Here is a 24,066-nt window from a genome sequence, read left to right on the forward strand (position 1 = left end):
AGGGCTTACAGTCAAACCTCTACTTACACTCATCGCAGCATAGGAATTTTTAGCGTATGATGTGAAATATCAACAAATACTTGATTCTGCAACAAAATAATTTTGTTGTCATCTGACACTTTTCTAGAAACATTGCTATTATAAGAGTAAAAGTGAAAAGCTGATGAAAACTACTAATCAGCAAAATTGAATATAACAGTTATCAAAAAGTCATACGCTAAAATAGTTTTAGCATGATCCTAACCTAGATGAATTAGAGTAGTTAAGCAGTATGTTTCTATTACCATCTTTACTGTATTTTTGAACTTATACATTGCCAAATCTATACAAGTTTCCAACTTGATTATTATTTTAATTTAGTATTTTCCTTATAATTTACCGTAAAACATTTATTTGAATGCCATGGCGCTGTATTTTCAACCTTTGCACTATAATGTTGTTTAATTAAAGGTGACGTTCAATTAGAAGGCGGCGTTCAATTAAACATTGAACGCCGCCTTCTAATTCTGGTGTATTAGAGGGTGGCGTTCAATTCAATAGTTCTCTCTAATTCATGATACTGGCCATTGACATGTAAGACAACCAAGTTCATGACTATATTGAGTAACTATGCGTAGGTTTAATTTACCGCAAAACCTCTATTTGAATGCCATGGCGTTCTATTTTTAACCCTTGCACTATAATAATGGCGTTTAATTAGAAGTGATGTTCAATTAAAGAGTGGACCTCTAATTAGAAGGTGGTGTCCAGTTAGAAGGTGCCATTCAATTTTCAACTAGCTGATCAGAGTTTTGGGAAGATAAATTTATTGATAACATCTAACATATAATTATTTTACAAGAAATATACTTCAAAATAACATGATGATTAGTGGTAAATAATCAAAAATTCACTTAGAAAAATCAAATGACACGTCGCTATTGCAGGTTGCAGCCATTCTCTTCCTTCTCAAGACCTTCTGTATCAGCGTCGAGTAGTTGAATACTTTCATATTTATTGGGAATGCCAGCATTGGCTCGCGCTTGCTGGGGAAGTTGTGGTGTAATCTTAATCAGGATGTTTGACCTGAAACAGTGGATCTTGTTATCCTCAGCCGTTGAGGTCGGCCCACATCCCCATCCCATTCAGTAATTGACTCCAAGCATTGACTATCTATTTCAAATAAACTTCCATTGATTCTGCTCGCATGTGCTGTGTAGCTCTTGTCATCGTACATCATCCAATTCTTGTAGAACTGTCGGATTTTACTCTTTAATGGAGCGCTCCAGTAAATGCCGGGGGCTTGTAGATGTCGGTAGATGTCCAGTAAATGTCGGGGGCTTGTATAAACTTGATGCAGCCTGTTCTGATAATCCAAATAGACGGCTGTCTCGTTTGCAGCATAGATGTATATATAGTGTGGCACTGCTGTTTGACGAAAAGTTAGCAATTAATGATCTTCTCGGCATACTCCTGGCTCCTTTTGGCAACTCATCGTTGGAAGACGTGAGACTAAGTTGTGACGAAGCAAAGACATTTTCAATCAGCCATTGCTTGCTTGGAAATGTTTTTTTGTCATTAAAGTGAGCGCTTCTCTTTCTCTGAATCGTCATTCGACTAACACAGAGTTCCTTCTAATGTTGCTGACGAATCCGGTTGATTTCAGTTGGAATCCAGTTCGACATTCAGAGGATGTCCTGCACCTTGGAGTCGCTTGCTCGATGAGATAGTATAAGAAGATGACGGTTTCAATTGAATCTTGAGTTGTACTTTTTGTTTCATTCAAGCTTAGAGACATGAATGAGGAACCTTCTTGTCTTTTGCAGCCTTTGATTTATGGTATTGTGTCTCAGCGCACGCAACAACATCCAGCTTCAAGTGCAGATCATATTCCATTCGTTTCAAAAGATTAGAGTTCGCTCCAGATTCATAACTGGAGCGACTCCAGATTCATAACTTCGTGCTTTGCGGAAGTTTAGTACATAAATATACGGTTGGTATATTTTAATTGAATGACAAGTTTTCAATCTAGGCTACCGTGCGCATGACCCATGAGTGTTTACCACATGTTTGATGCGTGATCAATGCATAGCATATTGGTCCACAAGACTCAAAGTATTAAAGTCTAGCGAAACAGCAATGATCCTCTATTACAGTACACGTAGGTTAGTACCTTTGATTACTAATCAGCATCATGAATGTCAAAGTGACCATCTAATAGAGGTGGCGTTTAATTAAAGGTGGCATTTAATTAAAGGTGGCGCGGTATTTTCTAACCTTTTTTATAGTGTGGCGTTCTATTAGAGATGGCATTCAAATAAAAATATAGGTTTTACAGTATATTTTCACATCTTTTCTCATTTTATAGAATGCGTGTGTTTCAACGCTAAATGCTATTTGTGATCAGCTGTAGTATTTATCCAAGAATCATCATCTATTTTTAGCGGTGGAATAGTTTAAAGGAGTAAGTGCCTTAGGGGAATGTTCGCTTCAACATATAACAGTTTTAATATACAAACCAGAACTGGAACAAGTAACCTTCGTATGTAGAGGTTTTGTTGTATATCGCATGGGTTAGCTATCATTTCTGCAAGGTTGCGCTAATTACTTTGAATTGTTTCTTATTTAGCTATCGGCCAGGTGATACCTAAACCTTGAAAACATTTCGGAAGATCTTTTGCCTGTCTTTGTAGAATAGAACACCTGCATGAGCCAATCTTAGATGGTTTTGTGGAGACAGTGTTTTCCTATATTCATCCCAAGCTCATCATCATTACAACTCCAAATTCAGAATTCAATGTCCTATTCTCTAACTTCTCCGGCCTCAGACATTGGGATCACAAATTTGAGTGGACGAGAGATCAATTCAGGGAATGGTAGGCTTATGTCTTATTCTTCCACCTCTGATACCTTGTAACAATCCTGTCTCTAGCAGAACCTTCTATATTAATTGCTGACTTCAGTCATAAGATTTTAGCATTTTCTCTGCTGTAGTACTAATGGGTCAGGATCTTATTTAGTTAGTTATGGTCTTGTTTGTAGCTATTTGCGTAGTGATAGACGACTTATTATACTTTTTAGTTTTTACATACTCTCTAGCTGATATATTTAAGACCTGCTGCGACAAAACCTGGAAGGTCGTGCACATATCTTTTTTACAGGAACTACTGAAGTATACAGAAAAACATCTTACACTTTTTCTTTGCCAACTCTAAAAACACTTGCGAAACATTTGTATATGTTCTCAATCCAATCGGAATACTCCAAATACCGAAATTTGGCATTTCAACCCGTTGCTACGTGAATTTCCAGTTTCCATTACAGCGGCCTGTGGTCGTTTTGCGGCTCATGATGTGCTTAGAGTTTTGATAGTTGTTCTGCTGAAAGTGATTACGACGATTCTGAAATAGGTTTCAACAACCGAACAATTTTCTCAACTTAATTTTGACATTCAGCCTACGAACAGACCAAATAGTGTAGGATTTCTGGCAAGTACAAGTATCTTTGTTAATATACACATTGGATGTAGCTGTACGATAATTGCTTCAATTGCTTTAATCAATTACTAATATACGGACTGCCCAGATGTCGATCTTAAGAAAATTGTCATTGCATCAACTGTAAAATTGCAAGCTTTAACCCGCGTCGACAGTTTAACTAGTGTTATACTTTTTAATTAGTGTTATAGCGTTTTTACTAGTTATTATTGCTGTCATAATAATTGATTATGACAGCAATCAATTATTGCTGTCATAATCAATTACCTGATTGATTATAACAGCAATAATCAATCAGGTAATTACCTGTTACCTTGACTTTTTTTAAAACTTCACATGAATGGTAAAGATACGCTAGGCAACATTGTGATCATCAGTTTAAAAAGTGAACGGCTGACTGTTGGTAAAAATTCTGGTGGCAGACAAATTAATAGTAAGGCTCTATCTTCAACTACTACTGAAAGTGTATTTAATTTGCAATCTCTGTGAGGAGCATGGTATCAAGTTTCTTGGCAGAATCCCTGCCTTTAAAAACTACCGCATGACTTTGCTTCCCATGCCCTAGCTGCTTCCCAGCATTAATCTATGTTGTTCATTTACACGCCCTTGCGATTTTTCCATGTAGGTGTAGTTGTGAGCCCAATGGTTTATTTCTATGCACACATAATTTTATCTAAGGCAAAACTGGTTATTATGATACGAAATGAAAAAGGTTTATTTCAGTTAGAAAACAATTTTTTGCTGAAAAAGTTGATGTAGAGTTGTTATATGCAAAATAAAACAGGATATTCATAACTGCAGAGAACGTATATGTATGTAAGCAATAATTTCTGCCACTATTTTTAATCTCTAGTTTTAACTGCAAGTTTACCCACGTTACGACTGCCTATTGCATATGAGGTCCTGTCATTCTTTTTAGTATAACTTTTGATAGTTTGAATAGTCAAACCAAATAGAAACCAAAACAATTAGGCTTTCTGAAGATACCGAATAATGCAAATGTGAAATTTGTCCAACATTCTGTCACAACAGGTCTTACATCTATTTAATAGAAGAATAGACTTTAATAACAGGCATGTGGGTAAAATTCAGTCAACCTTAGCATTAGGCATATTTTCACTCAATAATCAATTGTTACGAACAGGTGTAGCCAAGTCAGTAAGAAACATGGCTACAGAGTCGAATATGATGGAGTAGGGGATCCTCCTGTTGAGTCGTCCTCTCTTGGACCTTGCTCACAAATAGCAGTGTTTAAGTTGGCTGATGAGGCTGTAGCCGCTGGTATATCTAGCTCCTCTGACAAGTATGAGCAGGTGGGTATTGTTAATTTGTCATCATATTAAGCCAACTCATCCAATGTATGCCTAACTAACATTTTTAGGACAAAGCTTGTCTCTATCAAGCAACTAATTGGTCTGATTAAGATATATTAAATGTGTAATCTATTTTAGATATACTCTGCTGTGTATCCTGGCATCAATATGACTGATTCACAGCTGTTAGACATGGATATAGAATACCACCTCAACTCTCTGTCGTTTAACTACATACAGGAGAATATTATTGACGACCTATCGCAAACTCCAATTCCTCTCTCGTTCCTTCTTAAATCTAGTTCCAGTCTCAAGGAGCAACTGAACATAACTGATTTGTGTGAGCGTCTAGATAAGTTAGGATACATTTTAACTGCTGATAGACAGTCAGTAATACTAGATATGGAGAAGTCATCATCTTCTGTTTCCTCTGATGAAGAATATGTTTGTCCAGAGCAAATGGATTCTTCTCGCTGTCTTGAAGATGTGACTGAAGAATTGTGGGATTGATGCAACGTAACTGTTATCTTACAATTGTCCAGGTTTGCTTATCATGCAGAGAAAACAATATATTCACATTTTGATCAGTTACATATTATAACCATTTGAGCATGGGCCTGCTTGAAGGTAATTCTCTTGTCTCACCACAAGTACAACAAAATAGGTTGTTACAACTTTTCTCTCCATATAGATGAAAGATGCGTTTTGGGTGCGTATAAGCTACACGCATTTTATTACGCTGTACACCTTGAGATACGAGCATAATGCATGCCGAGCCCATATGCTTGTATGTCAATTCACGCGTATATCGAATCAAATTCTATATAAACTAGCTAAATACAAATTAATCCGCTCCCATCTTTTGAAAAAAAATTAAAGACAAGATATTACAATGAAAAACATGATTTGAATTGGTGTAACTCATCACCTACACTAACCATGTATTAAATACCTATTTAGTGATTATGTACAGTACTGTATGGAGTTCTTACCTTTGAAACAAACGGTAGTGGCTAAGTGTTGTGCAAGTGGCTTGACATCAACACTTTCTTGATAGTTTTAAACTCTCGAGCAGTTAAGCAAAATGGAGCTTGTTTTCAATTATGCTATAACGAGCTCATATTTGCAGTATAGATATTTAGGAATTAGTTGTAGCAGGTAGTATGTTGACAGAACCTAAAGAGCTACATGTACTTGCCTTCTGAGGAATATCTAAAAAGTAACTCTCAACAGGCTTTTTAGTGTAGTTTGCTAATGAAACGCTAGATCATTGAATTAGACTTCAGAGGCTGTGGTTAGCCCTAACTTATTGTATAACAATCGCTGGTAATCTACATGCTATTGTAGTCCTCTTTGCACATAGCTTTATCGTGAGAAGTGTGTTGTTTCATTTTCTTATTTTTTAATTGGGCACTTCATAGTGTATAGACCAAAGTAATTCATCGTTTTATTAATATTTGTGTGCCACCAGCTATCGTATATCATAGGTAAACTATAGTTAATGTAAGATTCGTGCTCAATTTTTCTGTCTACTGTTGTCTACTACATTCTACTATGTCATATTAGTCATTATGCAAATTGTAGAATATGACTGACAACTCTATATGTACATGATACATCTGTAAATTAAATGTAAATCTTCAAAGTAGTTTGTAAAAAAAATTGTTTAGTTTTTGTTGATTGTTTTTACCTTTTGTGGTATTGAAAAGACCATCGATTCTTATTTTGTATTGATGCTAAGTCATTGTGAGATTATCAATATTATGTATTGAGAAGCTGTTATAATAAAAAGCTTGGGACAGTTTTATTAGTCTTATGAATAAATGGAGCAATACGATTTTGTCTGAATCAAGCATGGTGAACACAACAGCAAACCGCTGAAGGAGTGCGCATGTGAAGGCAATGATTGAAACTCATGCACCCACCCACCACAATTGTGGCTCACCCAACTAAGACGGCCCTAAGCTACTATATTAAATTCAAGATATTGGGTTTGGAGTCAGAGACATATATTTTACCAGTTGCTTGGCTAGCATTAACTAACGGCAAAAGAACATAAGAATAAAGCCAGAGTGAGGACTAGGTGCAACTTTGATTGTAAAAAAGTAACAACCCTAGAAGTAAATATGCCAGCATTTAGAATGCTTTATAAGTTCTAATTGTATACATGAAAATGTGCAATTTTAATTGAGAGCCTATACTGATCACTGGTTTATTTCTATCTGCTTTTAATAACCAGAATGAAAATTATGCTGTTCACTACATAATTTAGCGAATCTTGGAAAGCTTTAGTTCACTTTCTATGCTTGGTCACGCATAAAATCTGAATTTTGCGTGACTGGGTGTTTTGCTTCAAGTTTCATTTTACTTATCTATGAAAATGAAAAAAGTGAGTGCCGCCTGTGGAGGTGTTTTTAAAGTTATGATGTACATGTATTTGCAAATTAGAAGTGTTGGTGACAAGTGTCGGCAGTCTGTATATTATCTATATAGCAGCACTAGGAACTGACACATCGCAGCAATTTAGTGAAGATTCTTATCTAAGGGGATGCACACTGACGGCTATTATTTAAAAATGATAGCCAATATAAAAACTCACAAAAAATTATTTTTCTGTAAACATTTTGGCAATAACAAGACCGCGCAACCTCTTTAATAAGTTAGGCCAAGGAGTGGCTTGTCTGTGTCACGGGGGACATCAGTTTATATGAATATATACATCTCAGGGAGAACCGCCTATCAACTAGCGCATAATCTAGATAGTTTGAACACCGTGACAATTTAGAAAGAGAAATATATGTCCCAACCACTCATAGTCCATTGAACGCTTCCATCAATAGCCAGACTTTTCATCCTCTTTGTCGCCATCATTTTATGGAAACAAATTGCTAACAGCAAAAAGAAGTCGGTGTAACCATTAGATCTAACCTATTACAACTACAAATTCTGATGAGCCCATCAAATGAGTCAGTCTCAACATGGTTTTTTGGTTTTTAAGTTATTTCTCTTAGAATGCTAAAGAACACAATATACATTTTTTCAAGCCTGAAATACTTGACTATTTATTTAATTTCAAATTATGTTTAGTTATTTACGTTCGTTTATTATTTCTTAAATGACATACATTTATTTACAAGGGCCCATAGTTGAAGGCCAAAAGTTGCTTATATGAAAGTGCTCTATTGCAATATTTTTGGCAAAGACAGACAGGCAAATTGCATCCATTAAAAATATACATAATCTCAAAATGAAATGTGCTCAGTAATTGAGGCAGGTTAGTGTTACAAGTGTGTCTGGCACCTCAGAGCTAACAGGCGCTGTGTATGGTCCCGATCAAGTCATGGCAAGTTCGAAGTGAGAGAGTCATTTTCTATAATACGGCCCAGTAGTGGGTAAAGGCGGTACGTCAAGCTATACACATCTAAAGACATACAGGAATAGATTCTAAAACTAGATTCAGCAAGAGGAATGGAGTTATTTATAAACGTCTTCACACGATGTTGACAGCCAAGATGCTGAAAACTGCAATGGTTTAATCCGGTATCACCATGTGACGAGGAGATCTCTTGAACAAGGAAATATCAGATGGATTTGCTTCCTGTGGTTCATAACCTGAGCTCCATAAAGCAACACGGCCTGGACTTGCCTTTTGGCGTTGCCAGGAAGGAGTCATGGGATCGCCTACAAAGCATGCTATAAACTAGCAATAAGGATTTAACGTATTCGAAAGAAATTCATGAGACTGAATAAATGAGGCTTGAAAATTACTGGATCCACTTTTGCCAAAGTCTATGGATGGAAGGCTATCTATTATTCTTTATTAGAATGCTATTTGCTATTCAAATGTTATTCGATTCTTACAAAGCTTTTCAACAATCAATAAGACTGCAAAGATGTACCTGCTGGGCTAGCAGATGGTGACCGAGTTGGAGAGCCATGAAATGTTCTGGTGTCATTCAATGAGGCATTAGCTGCTGAATTCCGAGCACCAAACACCGCAAAGTAACCTAAAATATTTTCGATTGACAAATGAAAAAAACAATAGCATTTTGAGCTTGACATAGACTCAAAACACTTGACCTGGCAAAATACATTATACAAGCCACAAGGTTGGCTTGGTTTAAACCAATGGTTTAAACCAATGGTTTAAACCGAGTGGTTTAAACCCAGCCCGAAAAAACCGGGTTTTATGGTTTTTCATTATTTTTTGTGAAAAACATAATATTTTAAGCTCCTAGTGGTTCATGTGCGGTAGAAATGCAATTATATGTAATTATCAGCTGTGGAAGTTTATTTAGGACACAGTAGTAAATTGATGGCAGAGCTCAAGTTGAAACTACTTGAAATCCTAGCACAACAATGAATTAGTGAAATTCATTTTCAATTGGTTTTGTCAAGTGATATGATGATCTCTTTACTGATGAAATATAAAAACCATGTGAAATATACTAATCCAATAATCGTCTCTAATAATGAATGAATACTTTCTCAAGTCTGGCCAGTGAGAAGGGATTACTTATAATTAGAAATTAAAACAATAAAATCCTTTTAGGCAAAAGCTTCGAGTTTGCAAACTAATATTTCATTTATTGGGCACAAGCCAAAGTAGTTGGATTGTTAGAATTCATTTTATAATGTGTTTTGAAAAGTCAAAGTTGTGCCTCAAATTTCCAACATGCCTCGCAAACAGGATCCCGTTTGGAAGTTTTTCACTCGAACTGCAAAAAGCAAAGGTTTTAAGGCAAAACGTAATAGGTGTGCCATCGTAACGCGAGGTCACGCAGATAGGCTTAAAGCTCACGTAGCAAAATGTCAAGCTGACAACACCATGTTAGACAGTGATGCTAGTATTCAGGTGATAGAAGTTGAGTCATCTGCCACGGCTCCAAACACTAGCAATGCATCTGGATTATGCTCTGCTCTACACTACCACACGATTAAATTTGGATTAAAGTTCCTACTTATACATAGAGCTGTATGTAAAATATTCACTTTATGTGATAAGATTTCTGCTCTGTATTTCATCGACCATGTTTGATTTAAGATTCATTCTAAAATTTCCATTTGTTTTCTCTCTTTTTTTTCATAACAACTCCCACAGTACCATCTTTAACAGATGATTCCACATATGTATGTTCAATACTCAATCATGCAGCTATAGGAAGTGATGTTAATTAGATTTGAAATTGCAAAAACTTTGGTAAAATTATAAAAACCATAAAAACCGGTTTAAACCAAAAAAACCTGGTTTTTTCATAAAAACGGTGGTTTTTTCCAACCCTGACAAGCCAAAAGGTTTGTGTGGATTAAAATTCTTAACTATACTGTTTGACATAAGCCATAACCATATACACAGTCAAACCTCTACTTATGATCACCTTCGAATACAATTTTTTTTAGTTTCATACAGTTTACATCTAGTTTGGTCTTTTACATAGTCTGTCTAGTTTAGTCATTTACATAATTTGATATAGTACATGTTTCAATGGTATATATAGTTACCCAAGTATTTCTTCTTAGAAGTAAAGTAGTTCTCAAGTATAAACCTCAGGACCAATAACTTTTCATGTGGAGGGTTTGGCGGTATTTGGAATTGTCTTCATTATTTTTAGCTAGTAAATAAGATGCTTTGATTGCTACTGATATGGCAATTCTTGCTTTGGCCTACATAACTGACCTTGTTTTTTACAAAAGCTGTCACATACCTTGGCTGACTTTGGTGATGCAAAGAGAATAAACAATAAACAAAATAAATATTATCTTCACGGAAAAGATAAAATATGGCTGCAGATTTCATAATTATACACCCACTAACTCCAGCGATGCACAAAGGTTCTGCAGTCAATGACTAAACATAGAATCAGTTCTACAGTGAGATATTCTATAGAGATGTTGGGTGAAATAATAATCTGAATACAGAACTTATATGAGACTAACCGAATGCCTGGCGTTGTAGAGGTATTAAAAACAGCTTATAAATAGTGGCAGGTAATGTAGTTGCCTTGCACTTGCCATTAGCCTGGCACATTGCCAATGACTAATTTGAGTAGGCTATTATTCGTATTACTAAACATACCAACAAGAGCCATGAGGGCAAGCTTTAGTGACGTTGCGTAACGGAGCGTGCTATGCATATTTTAACCGAGATAATGACTGAAATCGCCTAGTGAATCCATTGCATCTCGTGTAGCTCAATTGGTTAGGTTATCGCCTGGTGAACGGGAGGTTCCGAGATCACATCCAGCGCAAAGGGGATTTTCTATTCCAAGACTTTAATAGCTATTATAGCGGTACAGACTGAATGACAACAGACTTAGAGATTTATATACAGATGTATGTAATCAAATAAGTACTGGAAGGGTATCCGTAGTACAAAAGGTTTGTCAAAATGAGCTACTGTAATGTTGTGCGTGAATACAACGTCATTTCACATTCACAACTGTTGAGATTCAAATGATTAACGCTAAAGGATCAGTAAAAGAAACAATCCTGAATAAAATGTAAGGAATTTGTTGGGCTGTGAGTCAGACAATAAGTGACATACATGCTTGCAGTTGTACTAACCTAAGAGAAGGCAAACTGTCATCACTACAATGCAGGCTATGACAAACATGAGTAGGTCAGTGTTGTTCCAAAGCAAATAGCCAACTCCTGTAGCCTGAGGATCTGCAAAATAGAGTCATACAGTGTACTGCGACGTTTAAGTCTTCATGTACCATTTTATACATTCTATAGATTGCTAAATCAAAGGAAAACACAAAAAGGTAGATGAAATGGAGTTAGAAGCAATGTTTAGATATCTTTGCAACTACATGTAGTTTAGCTGTAGAGCATTTTATTAGACAAGTTTCACAGGCTTCACTTTTGTCACTATGGCACCTGGTAATAATCATATTATTAACAATTTAAACCACACTTGAGACTAATATTACTAGTGTCACCATATTTTGGCAGAGGGAACGTAAATACGCCAATAAGGTATCTATAGCAACTATATCTGCAAACTTGGCCAAATCCTTGTAACAAAACGGCCAAGGTATGGGTAGCATAGCTTTAAAATAGAGAAAGAGACGTTGGAGTACCTGCAGTGACATGCACAGCTATGTCATAGACCTGGCCTGTGAGCTTATCCTGCAAGGTGATGCTACCCTCGGTTGTCGCTCCATAGTAAGTCGACCATCGCACGAGTACTCTATATAAACCACTACTCAGACGTTTCGCTTCTGAATGATGCAACACCGAGGAGAGTCGACCTTCAATCTATATTTGATAAATACGACGTCAAGTATGGCTTTAACAGATATGGGTGACACGGGCTTCACTCTTATAAGCACGAATGAACAAAGAGAAAATCGAGGTCTGACTGTCTACCTTAACACTGAGGTAAGAGATGGAGCTTTCCGTAGCAGAGAGATCAATGTGAGATACCGGCTCAGCACTAGTAAGATATATCTCTTTGGTAAGAACGTGAAATGGAGGTACAAAAGAGAGACTGAGTGGATCAGACGATAATAGGTCATCATATCTGACAGCTGTGAGAGATAGTGAGGCATCCACAGTGCTCAGTAGTGCCTTGAGTTGTGATGATATATCTTTGGCAATCAAAGAGCACCCGTACACGCCTGCAGAATAGAACTCGCACTAAATATAGGAGCAAAAACTAGCACGGCTTTAAATAAACCACAGCAGGAAGCTATGTGTCAGCCTATGCATTGAAGGGTTTACGTTTAAAAGGCTAACACATATTCAGATTGCTAACGTGTTATCAAGGGAAGATTAGCATTGCTCATTACAGCGAATAGAAAAGCCCTAGGCTGTTGAAATTTACTCACCGGTCTCCTTAGACCAGGTAGGAGTGGTGGTGAATAACTGGTTTACATTGTACTGATTCTGAGACTCTTGCGTAGAGAAATCAGCAGACAATTGGCATCTGTATGGGAAAGAGTCGACAGGCCGAGGCACGCCATGACAAGGGGCTAAGAGAAATAGCATTATAGAATGGAAAAAACGTGATATGGGATCTACTTAGTGTGACATTAGTCTGGTTAAAAAGACCCTCAGAAATGCCAGCCCCACTGAAGGCAACCATAAATAATGCATTCATCAACCATACACAAACAGGGAGATTTAAAATATGCATAGAAATAGTGGGTGATAGATGCGAGTTATGCACTCACTTTTCGAGGCGCCGTTGAGAATGACGGAGACACTATATGTGTCCCCAGCAAGTGTGACCGAGTGGTTGAAGGTCGTTTCCAAACTCAGACTGTCAACTTCATCGATTCGCACCTTCAATTTAATCAGATCTGCTGTATGGTCAGTATTTTAAAAGTGACTGGAAAAAAATAAACATGTGTGAGAAGCTGCCCTCGTTACTCACCTGGTTAGATGTAACCTGTAGGGTCATGTTATAGTTGACAGACACAGTACCAGGTGCAAGGGCTAGGCCATGACCGCTTACTCGATCGATATGGAGTGAGTTAGGGTCGCTGGAGCTCCAAGAGCCTGACTCACCTACAAGAGTGAACTTTCCTACAGATAATGAGTCATAAATCCTTCATCTATGTAAACCTTGAATATCGCTATAATTATGAAACATGAGCTCTGAGCAGACCAAATTTATATATAGCAAATATGCTTAAAAACTCATAGTTACCGTACTTTTTGGACTATAAACCACACCCCTATATAAGCTGCATCTGCCTTATTTTCCAAAAACCCGATAATAAAACAATACATAGGCCGCACCTTTGTATAGGCCGCAGAACTTAGGATGGTGATCTTTAACATGGCAGCAACTTTGCTCTTTAAAACGGGACAGTGCCTGACGGCACTGTTTCGTATTAACCGACGCTTTTTAACCTAGTGCCTAACGAAACAGTACCGCTAGGCATTGTTTCGTTTTTTCTTTCACCGCCAAAGGCACATTAACTGGAGATTCCGTTTAATGCGACCTAGCGGTGAAAGAAAAAGCCACAGAATATTCGCACCCTTATATAAGCCGCATGGCTCAAATCATCAACCAAATAAAAACTTGAGATAACACAGAATGTAAGTCGTACCATGTACATAGTTAAAACCAACCTGACGAGGCGAGAAATTTGGTGGAGAAGCATATAACATCCCCAACAACATAACTAGGAGAAGCGATGATACCGCTCTGTACGTTTATATTAACATAGTCAGCTATTCTTGGCTGTCTGGCATCCCAAGCCTGAAAAAAATGTGTAATTCGATGTATGGACAGCAGCCAGCCAATCACAGCCTGTTTAATAAATTTTCAAGCTAACTCATCAGTTAACCAGACATACAGAAGTTTATGCTTAAAGCTAGTAACATCACATGTTATTCTCACACATTAGCCAAGCCATTTGTTTATTTTTTTAGAGATTGATGATATATTCACAGAATTGCAGCGCTTGAAAAATACCCTTACACTGAGTGATCGCAAAGGAATGACTGCAAGCGGGTTTCAAAACAGAAAAGATCATGTGTAACCAAATTTTATAAATTTTAGCTAATTATTGTATCCAAACCAAAGCAAATGTATGACCAAATAAGTGGCATTCACATTTTTCTTAGATGTTAACCTGTTCCTGTTATCTACAATGGCAGTGGTAGCCTTTAGGAGTCTATCAATGGGGTTCCATACAAAATTACATTAAATTTTCTTTTAATAATAGGAACTTGATATGAATAGCCACAGCCGAAATTACATCATGACGCTTTGAGCAAAGACTGAATATGGCTCTTGGCAATTGAAATATTTGAGAACTTAGTCTATTGATGAAGTGATCTTTTGTAAGATATCTTGTAAAACCTTGAGATAAAAGCTTTCGTTGATGTTTTAAATCTTCATATTTTCGTACATTTCCATGCAATGAACAGCCGATCCTTTAAACACGGAACCACAGTTAACGTACGCTTACGATTTGATTGTCAGCTAAGGCTCTGCTCAGGTTCAGTGTTGCAGGTTTTTCAATGCAAGTTCAAATCGGTTAATCATTCTTAACAAGATCCTGAACTCCTTTCTATTTATGAGTTTTTATACGTAAAACATTGGTGACAGAGAGATGGTGATAAAGAAAACTTCAAAAACAAGTCCTGAGAAACACTGATATTCAAGCAATAAATTACTACAAATCATTTGCTCATTCAGATACCTGAGACTGATAAACATAGTTGATATTCAATAATAGAAATGAAATGCTCCCTGATATGTCCTTTGTTGAATACAATCATCACATTATTGTGAATCAGCCACACGTAAGTTTCGTTATTCCATTGTTTGTCTCTAATTGCACTAAACACTTCCTCATTGCACATAAATAACAGTAAAGGTGCTGACAGCTTCTCTGTCCATAACTAGATGAAGATCAGATGTTACAAACTTCTACTACCTTGAGGATGGTGCCTCCCCATCTAAATGGTGAGACACTGGGAGCCCTCACAATAACTGTACGATTCTCCGGCCCTGAAGTTACTTGCAGCAAATCAAACCTGCGAACAATCCAAACAGCTGATAAGTTCTAAGGAATGAATACTAGCTCGTAACCTAATTTGTAAAATGGTTTCTAAGAATAAATTTGCTGCAAAGAAAGAATTCATGAATGTGCACTTTTAGCAAAGTCCAATGATATAACCACCAGACAGAACATTGAGCCTAGAATTTATACAGAAATCATCTATTAAAATTTTCCTCAAAACAATCTACCTAAATATTTCTGCTATATTTCTCAGAAAAGCTGACAGAACAGATTTTGCTACAGTTGTTTTGTTTCTCTGCCGTTATCCTGTTTGTTGTATAAATTACCGTATGGTAAGGCCTGTCTTATTTTAGACAAGCGATGCTAACCAAGTGACCTAGATAAAATAAAATGTACTTTGGGTAAGGCCAACTTTGTTACTTTCACAACACGTTTACTTCTCCTGCTGCTATTTCCATCAGTACGTCCCTTGTCGGTAACGAGTAGAATATGTCATTTACATAAAATTCTTTCTAAAAAATCACAGCTCTGACAAAGATCAAACTGGAATAGCGATTATCAGAATCTATAACATACTTCAAGTCGACCTGGGAAGCATTCTCAGTTGCCTCTTCAGCAACTACTTCATAGCATATAGAATATTGACACTCACCTGTTTGGTCTGAAGCGAATCTGTGAGTTGGTAAAATCAAACCGCTGACCAGACTCGTCATGGCTGCTGACCCTGAATTGGAGGACTGAGCCAACAGGTATGAAACCTAATGGTATAGCTGTGTTCAGTTCTGTCTCACAGTTCAGCATTATGTAGCACACCGGCTTCACCTGACAGTCCACGAACGTATGCACCCATTTTAATGAGTTTACCAACACTGATATAACTGTAGGTTAAATTTCATGAGGTTCCGATTCTACTAACCAACCACAAAACCCATTCTAAATCATACGTTAGAAACCTTCACACCGATTCACAGCTATTATAATGGTAGGTTTACATATATATTTACAGACATTGAACTGGCCATGAAGCAAGTCCAGGTAAAGAGCCTAAATTGGAAGGTATTTGTGATATGGTTTCAGGTATTTCATATGCACTTTCTATTAATGATTAAATTACAGAGTTAATAAGAAATGTGACCCTATGAACTTCTAAATATAAACACAGGTAGGAATAATCATACAGATTTACCAAACAGGGAGCATGCAGAGCAAGTTTTTATTAGAAAACTTCAGAAGCGCTGATGTCGTAAGTGAGTCACTTGAAGGTACAGGACTTGATACATCCTATGAGCACACATGTTTTGCTGCAGTGTGGACATGTACATAGTGGTGTAGACATGTACAGAGTAGTGTAGACATGTACAGAGTAATGTAGACGTGTACAGAGTAGTGTAGACATGTCCAGAGTAGTGTAGATGTGTACAGAGCACTGTAGACGTTTACATAGTAGTGTAGATATGTACAGAGTCATGTAAACATGTACATAGTAGTGTAGATATGTGCATAGAAGTGTAAACACATACTGTGTGTCCTAGGATTACAATGTCCCTATTATACAATTTTTCCGCCTCACGAAGTGGACCACGATAGTTTTGCTTCCTCAAACAAATCCTATTTCGCCATACGAATTCAACAGAAATTTCGGTTGAAATTCAAATTTGGAAGTCGTTGTGCTTATTACATCAAAATAACGAAGATGCTGATATGTTGTTCACTCAAAAACCTTCTCACAATGCCTGAATGAGATACGATGACCAATTGCTGCTCTCAGTTCAGCATTCCTCGTGTGAAAAGTGGTAATTCTTTCCCTTTAAAACCAGTAGCAAGGTTGGAGTTGCCATCCCTTCAAACAGAGGGTCAGGGATCAGACAACTTCCCTTAGTCTGCGAATAGAAATCCACTTCATTACGTATTAAATTTATTTTCAAGTGTACAGCAACATAATTAGCATTATTACGTTTTTTGTCTCCTCTCTGCTCTACTCGCTACATGTACCAGCCAAGTCACATCACTTCAAAGATACAGCAAGAAAAATTCATTTTTCCTTTTGATGGCCATTAAATGGTCAAGTATGCAAAAAGTCGCATTCGAGAACAGCATCGCTCGGGTTTTATTGTCAAATTAAGTTGGAAAAGATTTTAATGAGGTCAGCTAAAAGTTACAATGAAAACGAAGCTGGAAGCCAATAGATGATAACATTATAGCGATGAAAAAGATGAAGTTAAGTAAAATAGTTAAAATACATACTAAAACTTAGCTTTCAATGTGTGTTCAGTAAGCTAAATTTATTTAAGTTAAATTCAAAGTTAATGTTATTCATCTGTCTCGAAGGTAAAAACTCCCCACAGTACATACTGCTGCTACTGCACACACATGTTGTACATTGTAATGTTACATTTTATTGCAGATCATAACTACTAAATACACTAAGTTACTGTTAGTAACTATAATTACCAAGGTTAACATATTATTTTGTTATTTTTTAATACATGTATGTACAGTACTCAAATAAAATTTCGCTGATTTTTACCAAGAGATGCTTGCATTATGTAATTACTATGGATTTCTATACCCTTCTATACATTTTCGGTATATGTCAACCCAGGACCGGATTAAAACCGTATGGCAAGGGGGCACTGTACATAGTGTTTTAAACCTGTACATATTAGTGTAGACCTGTACATAGTAGTGTAAACCTGTACATATTAGTGTAGACCTGTACATAGTAGTGTAAACCTGTACATATTAGTGTAGACATTTACTTAGTAGTTTAAAGATGTATACAAATAAAAGGAATTTATGTTACTCTGATAGAGAGGCACCATTTAAACATTTTCATGGATCAAAGAACTACAACTAAATAATAAAACAGAAGGCATTTACCACACTTACATTGATGAGCAAAAGGAGGGTTTGATTGGTTCGAAAGCTCTCAATAGCTGTGACTATAACAGACACACTCCCAGCCTGGTCACCACTCACAATCTCTCCTACCAAAACAAGATGGATATAAGAATTAATATCAAATCAAGTTTCAGACCATCAGGATTTTCACATCGCTTACCTTGAAAGGTACTCCACCTTCCGATCACAAAGCTGTCTTATCCATTCAGTTAATAAAATCACCAAATATTAACCACAAATTCATGTTTTGCGGTTACGTAGAATGTATGCGGAGTGTAAAAACTTTCAGAATTTGTTAAGCAACATTGAAAATATATAAAAACAGATTGCTCAAGAGCAGTGCAAACAAGACTAGCAACAGCTAGCAGTAATAACCCACTACTAATGACTTGCAACAGCTACCAGTAATAACCCACTACTAATGACTAACAACAGCTACCAGTAATAACCCACTACTAATGACTTGCAACAGCTAGCAGTAATAACCCACTACTAATGACTAGCAACCGCTAGCAGTAATAACCCACTACTAATGACTAGCAACAGCTACCAGTAATAACCCACCACTAATGACTAGCAACAGCTACCATTAATAACCCACTACTAATAACTAGCAACAGCTACCAGTAATAACCCACTACTAATGACTAGCAACAGCTACCAGTAATAGCCCACTACTAATGACTTGCAACAGCTACCAGTAATAACCCACTAATAATGACTAGCAACAGCTACCAGTAATAACCCACTACTAATGACTAACAACAGCTACCAGTAATAACCCACCACTAATGACTAGCAACCGCTACCATTAATAACCCACTACTAATGACTAGCAACAGCTACCAGTAATAACCCACTACTAATGACTAGCAACAGCTACCAGTAATAGCCCACTACTAATGACTTGCAACAGCTACCAGTAATAACCCACTAATAATGACTAGCAACAGCTACCAGTAATAACCCACTACTAATGACTAGCAACCGCTAGCAGTAATAACCCACTACTAATGACTAGCAACAGCTACCAGTAATAACCCACTACTAATGACTTGCAACAGCTAGCAGTAATAACCCACTACTAATGACTAGCAACAGCTACCAGTAATAACCCACTACTAATGACTAGCAACCGCTAGCAGTAATAAACCACTAATAAAACGCTGATCCAACTCACAATTTTATTTTGACATCAGATTCGATATCATAAACACTGCGACTCTCAAACTAATGCAAAGCCTCTATCTGTGATACGAGTCTTGATTTTTGGCCACTATCCAACCGCAAATGCAAATGATTCTACCAACCTTTGTCAGCTTTTACCAAAATACTATCGAGACATTTCGTCGGGTAACAAATAATAAGCCCTGATCTCTGCAAGCCAGTGATAAAATTAGAAACATCAAAAATATGTTTTGAGCATTATGCATGTTAACAAGTAGGTAATCATTTGACACTAGCAACAACAAAAAACAAAAACTGAGATTGATCAAACTTTTGTGGGAAAAGCTGTATTATGTTCACACATTTGAGTAAATCTGTTTTTAATTCAACGTGTATTGGTTTTTAATTCAATGTGTATTGGTTTTTAATTCAATGTGTATTGCACCCTCAGAATTAGCATGAGCAGTCAGCAAGATCTGTCATACTGTAAGAATATGAACAAGCGCATACCGTTTGGTCCAACAGTTACTAGGTCGCTTTGACCTTGAACCTTGTAGGACATAGTAGCCGAGCTATCTCTGTTTGTTCTCAGTCGAGCTTCAGTGTTAGGAGTCATCAGCACTTGCCCAGAGCAAGTAGCAGGAGTTAGCAACTCCAAAGTGTCAAACACCTAGAAAGTGAAGACAAAATAAAAACAAGCTATGTTCAGTGCGAGAAAACGCTAATGCCAAACCCCTCCAACATCATTAAACCATAAGGAACAAGACAATGAAACATTTATTCAGGTATTCCATAACGTTTCCACCAAAGCCATCCTTGTAATTCTTTGTCGATAGCGTTAAGCAACTTCTTGTTTGGCCATGATACAGCCAAGCTTGAAGAAAGTACAGCAACACAGGCTGTTCTTTACACGTCATCAACTGTGAGAAGGAAAACTAAATGAGTAAGGCGGAAAAAGAAATGATAAAGGCGGAAAAAGATGAGAGAGTTGATCTTTGATGAGCTCAAGTAATCAAGGATCTGTTTACAAGGATTTGGGCAAGAGAAAACTTCATACTTGACCCTTTGGTGGGTGAATTTATCTCCAGAGTTTCCCCTCTGTGAGCAAATCAATTTGGTAAGAACTATCAAGATGTTTTACGTTCATCCCCTTGTTTTATCACCTGTCACAACTCAACAACGCTTTGTTTGATCATTATGAATCCACAATTAAAACTGATCACAAGAAAATCCTTACTTACCTATAAATTAATACTAACAATGACTAGATTGCATTAATATACATAAAATATTATCGCTGTTATCGTGGTTGCCTTAGTTTTAGTAACTGTGTACCCGAGAGGGTTGATTGTCAAAGTCATCAGAGCTACACTCTGATTCGGAGTCACTAAGGTGTACATCCAATCCATTGTTTTCAGATTTGTCCAAAATCTGACCTGAAGACTTTAAAATGTTTAAATGAATGATTAGAATGCTCTTCAGGAGTGGCGTACGGCGTATTTCAACTCCAAAGTTTTAGTTTTTCTCAAAATTTAGAAAGAAACATGATCGAAATGAATAATACTCTAGTATTCAAACATGTTTTACTTGAAATAGTTCCCTGTTACTTGAAGTAGTTCCCTAATTAACTCGGTCTGATACATTGACAGATATGAAAAACTGTTTTAAAACAAATGCTTACGCCGGTGACATGAACGTCGCTATGCCTGTTATAAGGTTAAAGATTGACTTGCAACAAAGTTCACATTACAGTTATTTTGGTATCAAAAGATTCACCATGTCTTACTCTGTTGTGTTGTAGGTGCCAAATATGTGGAAATGTGATTACAAGCTCTTAAAAGCTCAAAAACGAAAAGCCGCCGTAGATTGGAATCAGTTTATTTCTCTGACGTAGTCATGACAGTTTGGTTAGTGTCTTGTCACGTGATGTTCTCACATGAATTGAAAAGCCAATAAAAAGCTCAATATAAAACTTATTGTAGCACTAGTTTATGACAAACACTTCGGGTTTTACCGAGGACCCTGTATCAAATATAGATGCTCGCTACTTTAAAGTTTTGTTTCGGCTTAATCTAATCGTCAAGTCGTAATCTGATCATGGGACCCAATACTTCGCAAATAATCTTTGCAGCACTTTTCGATTATCACAGGTGACCAACAGGCTCGTCATGATTATCAGACAATGATATGTACTCCTTCGAGTTAAGGTTAAAAAGTTAAATGAATTTTTACGGTAAGTTAAGATACCAGTGCTAAAAGTGACAGCATTACAATGACGATGAAATAGACGCGTAAGAACAATAGAAATGGTTTTATTGAATGCGTGAAGTATATTTGTGAAAAGATTTCGACAAATGAGGTTGCATGAAAGCGTAAACAAAAACCATCTCCCACAACTACGCCACATTTGAACCGTTTTGGAAAGAGAATCCAAACTACGGCGGTCTCGCGTGGCTGCGATTAACTGTTCGTTTTTGAGCTTTTAAGAGCTTGTAATCACATTCCCACATATTTTGCACCTACAACAGATTAAGACATGGTGAATCTTTTGATATCAAATAACTGTAATGTAAATTTTGTTGCAAGTCAACGTTAAGGACAGCTGGCTTTGGAGGAAATCTGACCTGAATGTGTGCATCATCACTGATTGGTTGATTGTTGTTAATCTGCTGCAGTGCAGGCTTGGCTCCTATCTCCTGCACCTTCACCTCGAGTTTCACAGTGACATGACCTTCTCTTCGAGTGACAAGCTGCTGAGAGAATCGCGACTCTTCCGGCATTTCGATATTACTGCTGTGATAGACAGACTGCAGAACTGCCACCTCTCTGCCAAACACACGAATACATGTCAGACCAGTCATGCTTCTGCAGTCTTGATATTGTACCTTTTGTGTTGGAGGTAACAATTGACATGACGCCGATTCCCAGAGTAGCTCCACCCACTCGTCACGTGACCAAGCAACTAGTCGACCTCCGACAAGCATAAACTAAAATGGCGGCGGCTAGATGAAGTTTACATTGTTTACCGAGTGATTTTGGTGAAAGCTTTTTACCGTATATTCCAACTCTTAGGCAACGCATTCAAGGAAGAAAGTATGCAAATGAAAGCTTCTTTGCATCAGTGAATGTGTTTGTTAAAAAAAAATGATGAAGAAAGTACTGTAAAGGCGACAACATACCGGTCACAGCGAAAGAATGAGAAGCCGCTGAAGGTCACTGATGCACACTGTTCTTGTAAAGCGGGGTGAATTAACTTTTTAATTCTTACAAAAATAAGTGTATGTTTTAGTAATATTCACCATGACTGCCTCATTTTCGTTCCATGAGTCCGATCTATACCAGGTACAGCACCTGTCATGATTAGACCAAATAATTTGTATGTTGACAGTTTTTTTTACGATTTTTGATATGGCAAATGGGAGATTGAAAGAATTTTGTGCAACATGTTTATTGATATTATTTTAGGCACGTTACTGTCAAGATGTGCATTAATTGATACATTTAATTTTTGATTGAATTTAATTGAGGCCCATTATTTCATAATAAGACATTTAAATTTCAGAGCTGGCGAGGAATGAGTCCATGTCTTGGGACTAGTTCTCAAGTTGACGGACTGGCTAACCAGTGGCCAGCAAGAAGTTCCCAGTGAACCAGCTTGCACATCAAAACCGCAGGAATGGGACAGGCCAAAGGGGAGAAAAATCATTGCAGAGCCAGTGTCCTCCATGATCATCAGTCGGCTGGTAAATGAAGACCGAAAGAAACGCCCACTGACTGCAGACATAACTGACAATAGGTATAAAATTGAAAAAAAGTAGGGAGTTTCAACACTTTATTGAAGACACTGTGTTTATAAATAAAACACATGTGTTTTAGTTACAATGCTATGAATAAATAGTCAACAATTCTTCAAGTATGAATTGAAAAAGCGTTCCTTATAGTAATAAAATTTTAATGTTAAATCTCTAAAATATATACAAAGTGTGATAATACATTCTGTTTCACTTTATTTCAGAAAAGTTCAGCTGTTGAACAGGGACATTGAGCTTCTCGTCGCTATGAGGGGTACACCATTTGGGTACTCAACATCCAAGCCATACAAGACAGTGGCCACCAGCAGTGGTGAACAGAATGCTGTCTCAACGCTAGAGCTAAATATATTGGATGTATATATATATATAGCCGAAATATATTGACAATATTCATTTCTCTTTAATGTACTTGTGTCCAATTATTTATATGTGTGTTTCAAGTGACCGGCTATTTTTCTCATTCGGATAAAAAAATGACTGTTGGAATAATGATTACTTCTGCCCTTAGCATAATGTACATGTATGTATGTTAATGTTTGTTCTGTTTATTGTATGAAGTCAATATTTTGTAGAAATTATTTTATTGAAATTCAAATAAATTCACAAAGTCGAAAACGATGTCAACGGAGTCACAAAGACCCCATTGACATCGTTTCAAAACTTTAAATCGTCAAATAAACGGTAAAAGTAGAAACAAAATTAACGATCAAAACAACATTCACTATTGTTGTTTGTCGGAGGTCATGGCGGATAGCAACATCGGTTGCTAAGCCTCGTCGTATCTGGACGCTGATTGGTCAATAGGTTAGTTTGATTGACATGTCACGTCATGTCAATTGGGTAGGGCTTTATGATAAACTTACACCAAATTTTGGTAGATTTGATCATAGAATATCGGTATTTTTCTATC

The 24,066-nt window shown here is 37.0% G+C and overlaps 2 protein-coding genes across 3 annotated transcripts in view; one reads left to right on the forward strand and one right to left on the reverse strand.

Annotated features, from left to right (window-relative positions):
* Window positions 1-6,593, forward strand: part of LOC137393795 (small RNA 2'-O-methyltransferase-like) — a 41,853-nt gene extending 35,260 nt beyond the window's left edge. For both annotated transcript variants that reach the window (XM_068080485.1, XM_068080486.1), the window contains exons 5-7: window positions 2,673-2,855; window positions 4,621-4,789; window positions 4,928-6,593. In XM_068080485.1, coding sequence (XP_067936586.1) covers window positions 2,673-2,855; window positions 4,621-4,789; window positions 4,928-5,299 — 724 coding nt within the window. In that variant the 3' untranslated portion in view covers window positions 5,300-6,593. The remainder of the gene's footprint in view (window positions 1-2,672; window positions 2,856-4,620; window positions 4,790-4,927) is intronic.
* Window positions 6,594-6,867: 274 nt separating this feature from the next.
* LOC137393902 (nuclear pore membrane glycoprotein 210-like) overlaps window positions 6,868-24,066 on the reverse strand; it is a 42,008-nt gene continuing 24,809 nt past the window's right edge. The window contains exons 22-35 of the mRNA XM_068080616.1: window positions 21,969-22,170; window positions 19,855-20,014; window positions 18,166-18,263; window positions 15,929-16,098; window positions 15,190-15,289; window positions 13,874-14,003; window positions 13,170-13,303; window positions 12,967-13,078; window positions 12,622-12,765; window positions 12,161-12,411; window positions 11,872-12,049; window positions 11,354-11,455; window positions 8,689-8,796; window positions 6,868-8,470 (exon numbers count right to left, since the gene is read on the reverse strand). Of these exons, the coding sequence (XP_067936717.1) occupies window positions 8,322-8,470; window positions 8,689-8,796; window positions 11,354-11,455; window positions 11,872-12,049; window positions 12,161-12,411; window positions 12,622-12,765; window positions 12,967-13,078; window positions 13,170-13,303; window positions 13,874-14,003; window positions 15,190-15,289; window positions 15,929-16,098; window positions 18,166-18,263; window positions 19,855-20,014; window positions 21,969-22,170 (2,038 nt within the window). The 3' untranslated portion in view covers window positions 6,868-8,321. The remainder of the gene's footprint in view (window positions 8,471-8,688; window positions 8,797-11,353; window positions 11,456-11,871; window positions 12,050-12,160; window positions 12,412-12,621; window positions 12,766-12,966; window positions 13,079-13,169; window positions 13,304-13,873; window positions 14,004-15,189; window positions 15,290-15,928; window positions 16,099-18,165; window positions 18,264-19,854; window positions 20,015-21,968; window positions 22,171-24,066) is intronic.

This window comes from Watersipora subatra, chromosome 4, assembly GCF_963576615.1.
Source record: "Watersipora subatra chromosome 4, tzWatSuba1.1, whole genome shotgun sequence".
NCBI lineage: Eukaryota > Metazoa > Bryozoa > Gymnolaemata > Cheilostomatida > Watersiporidae > Watersipora > Watersipora subatra.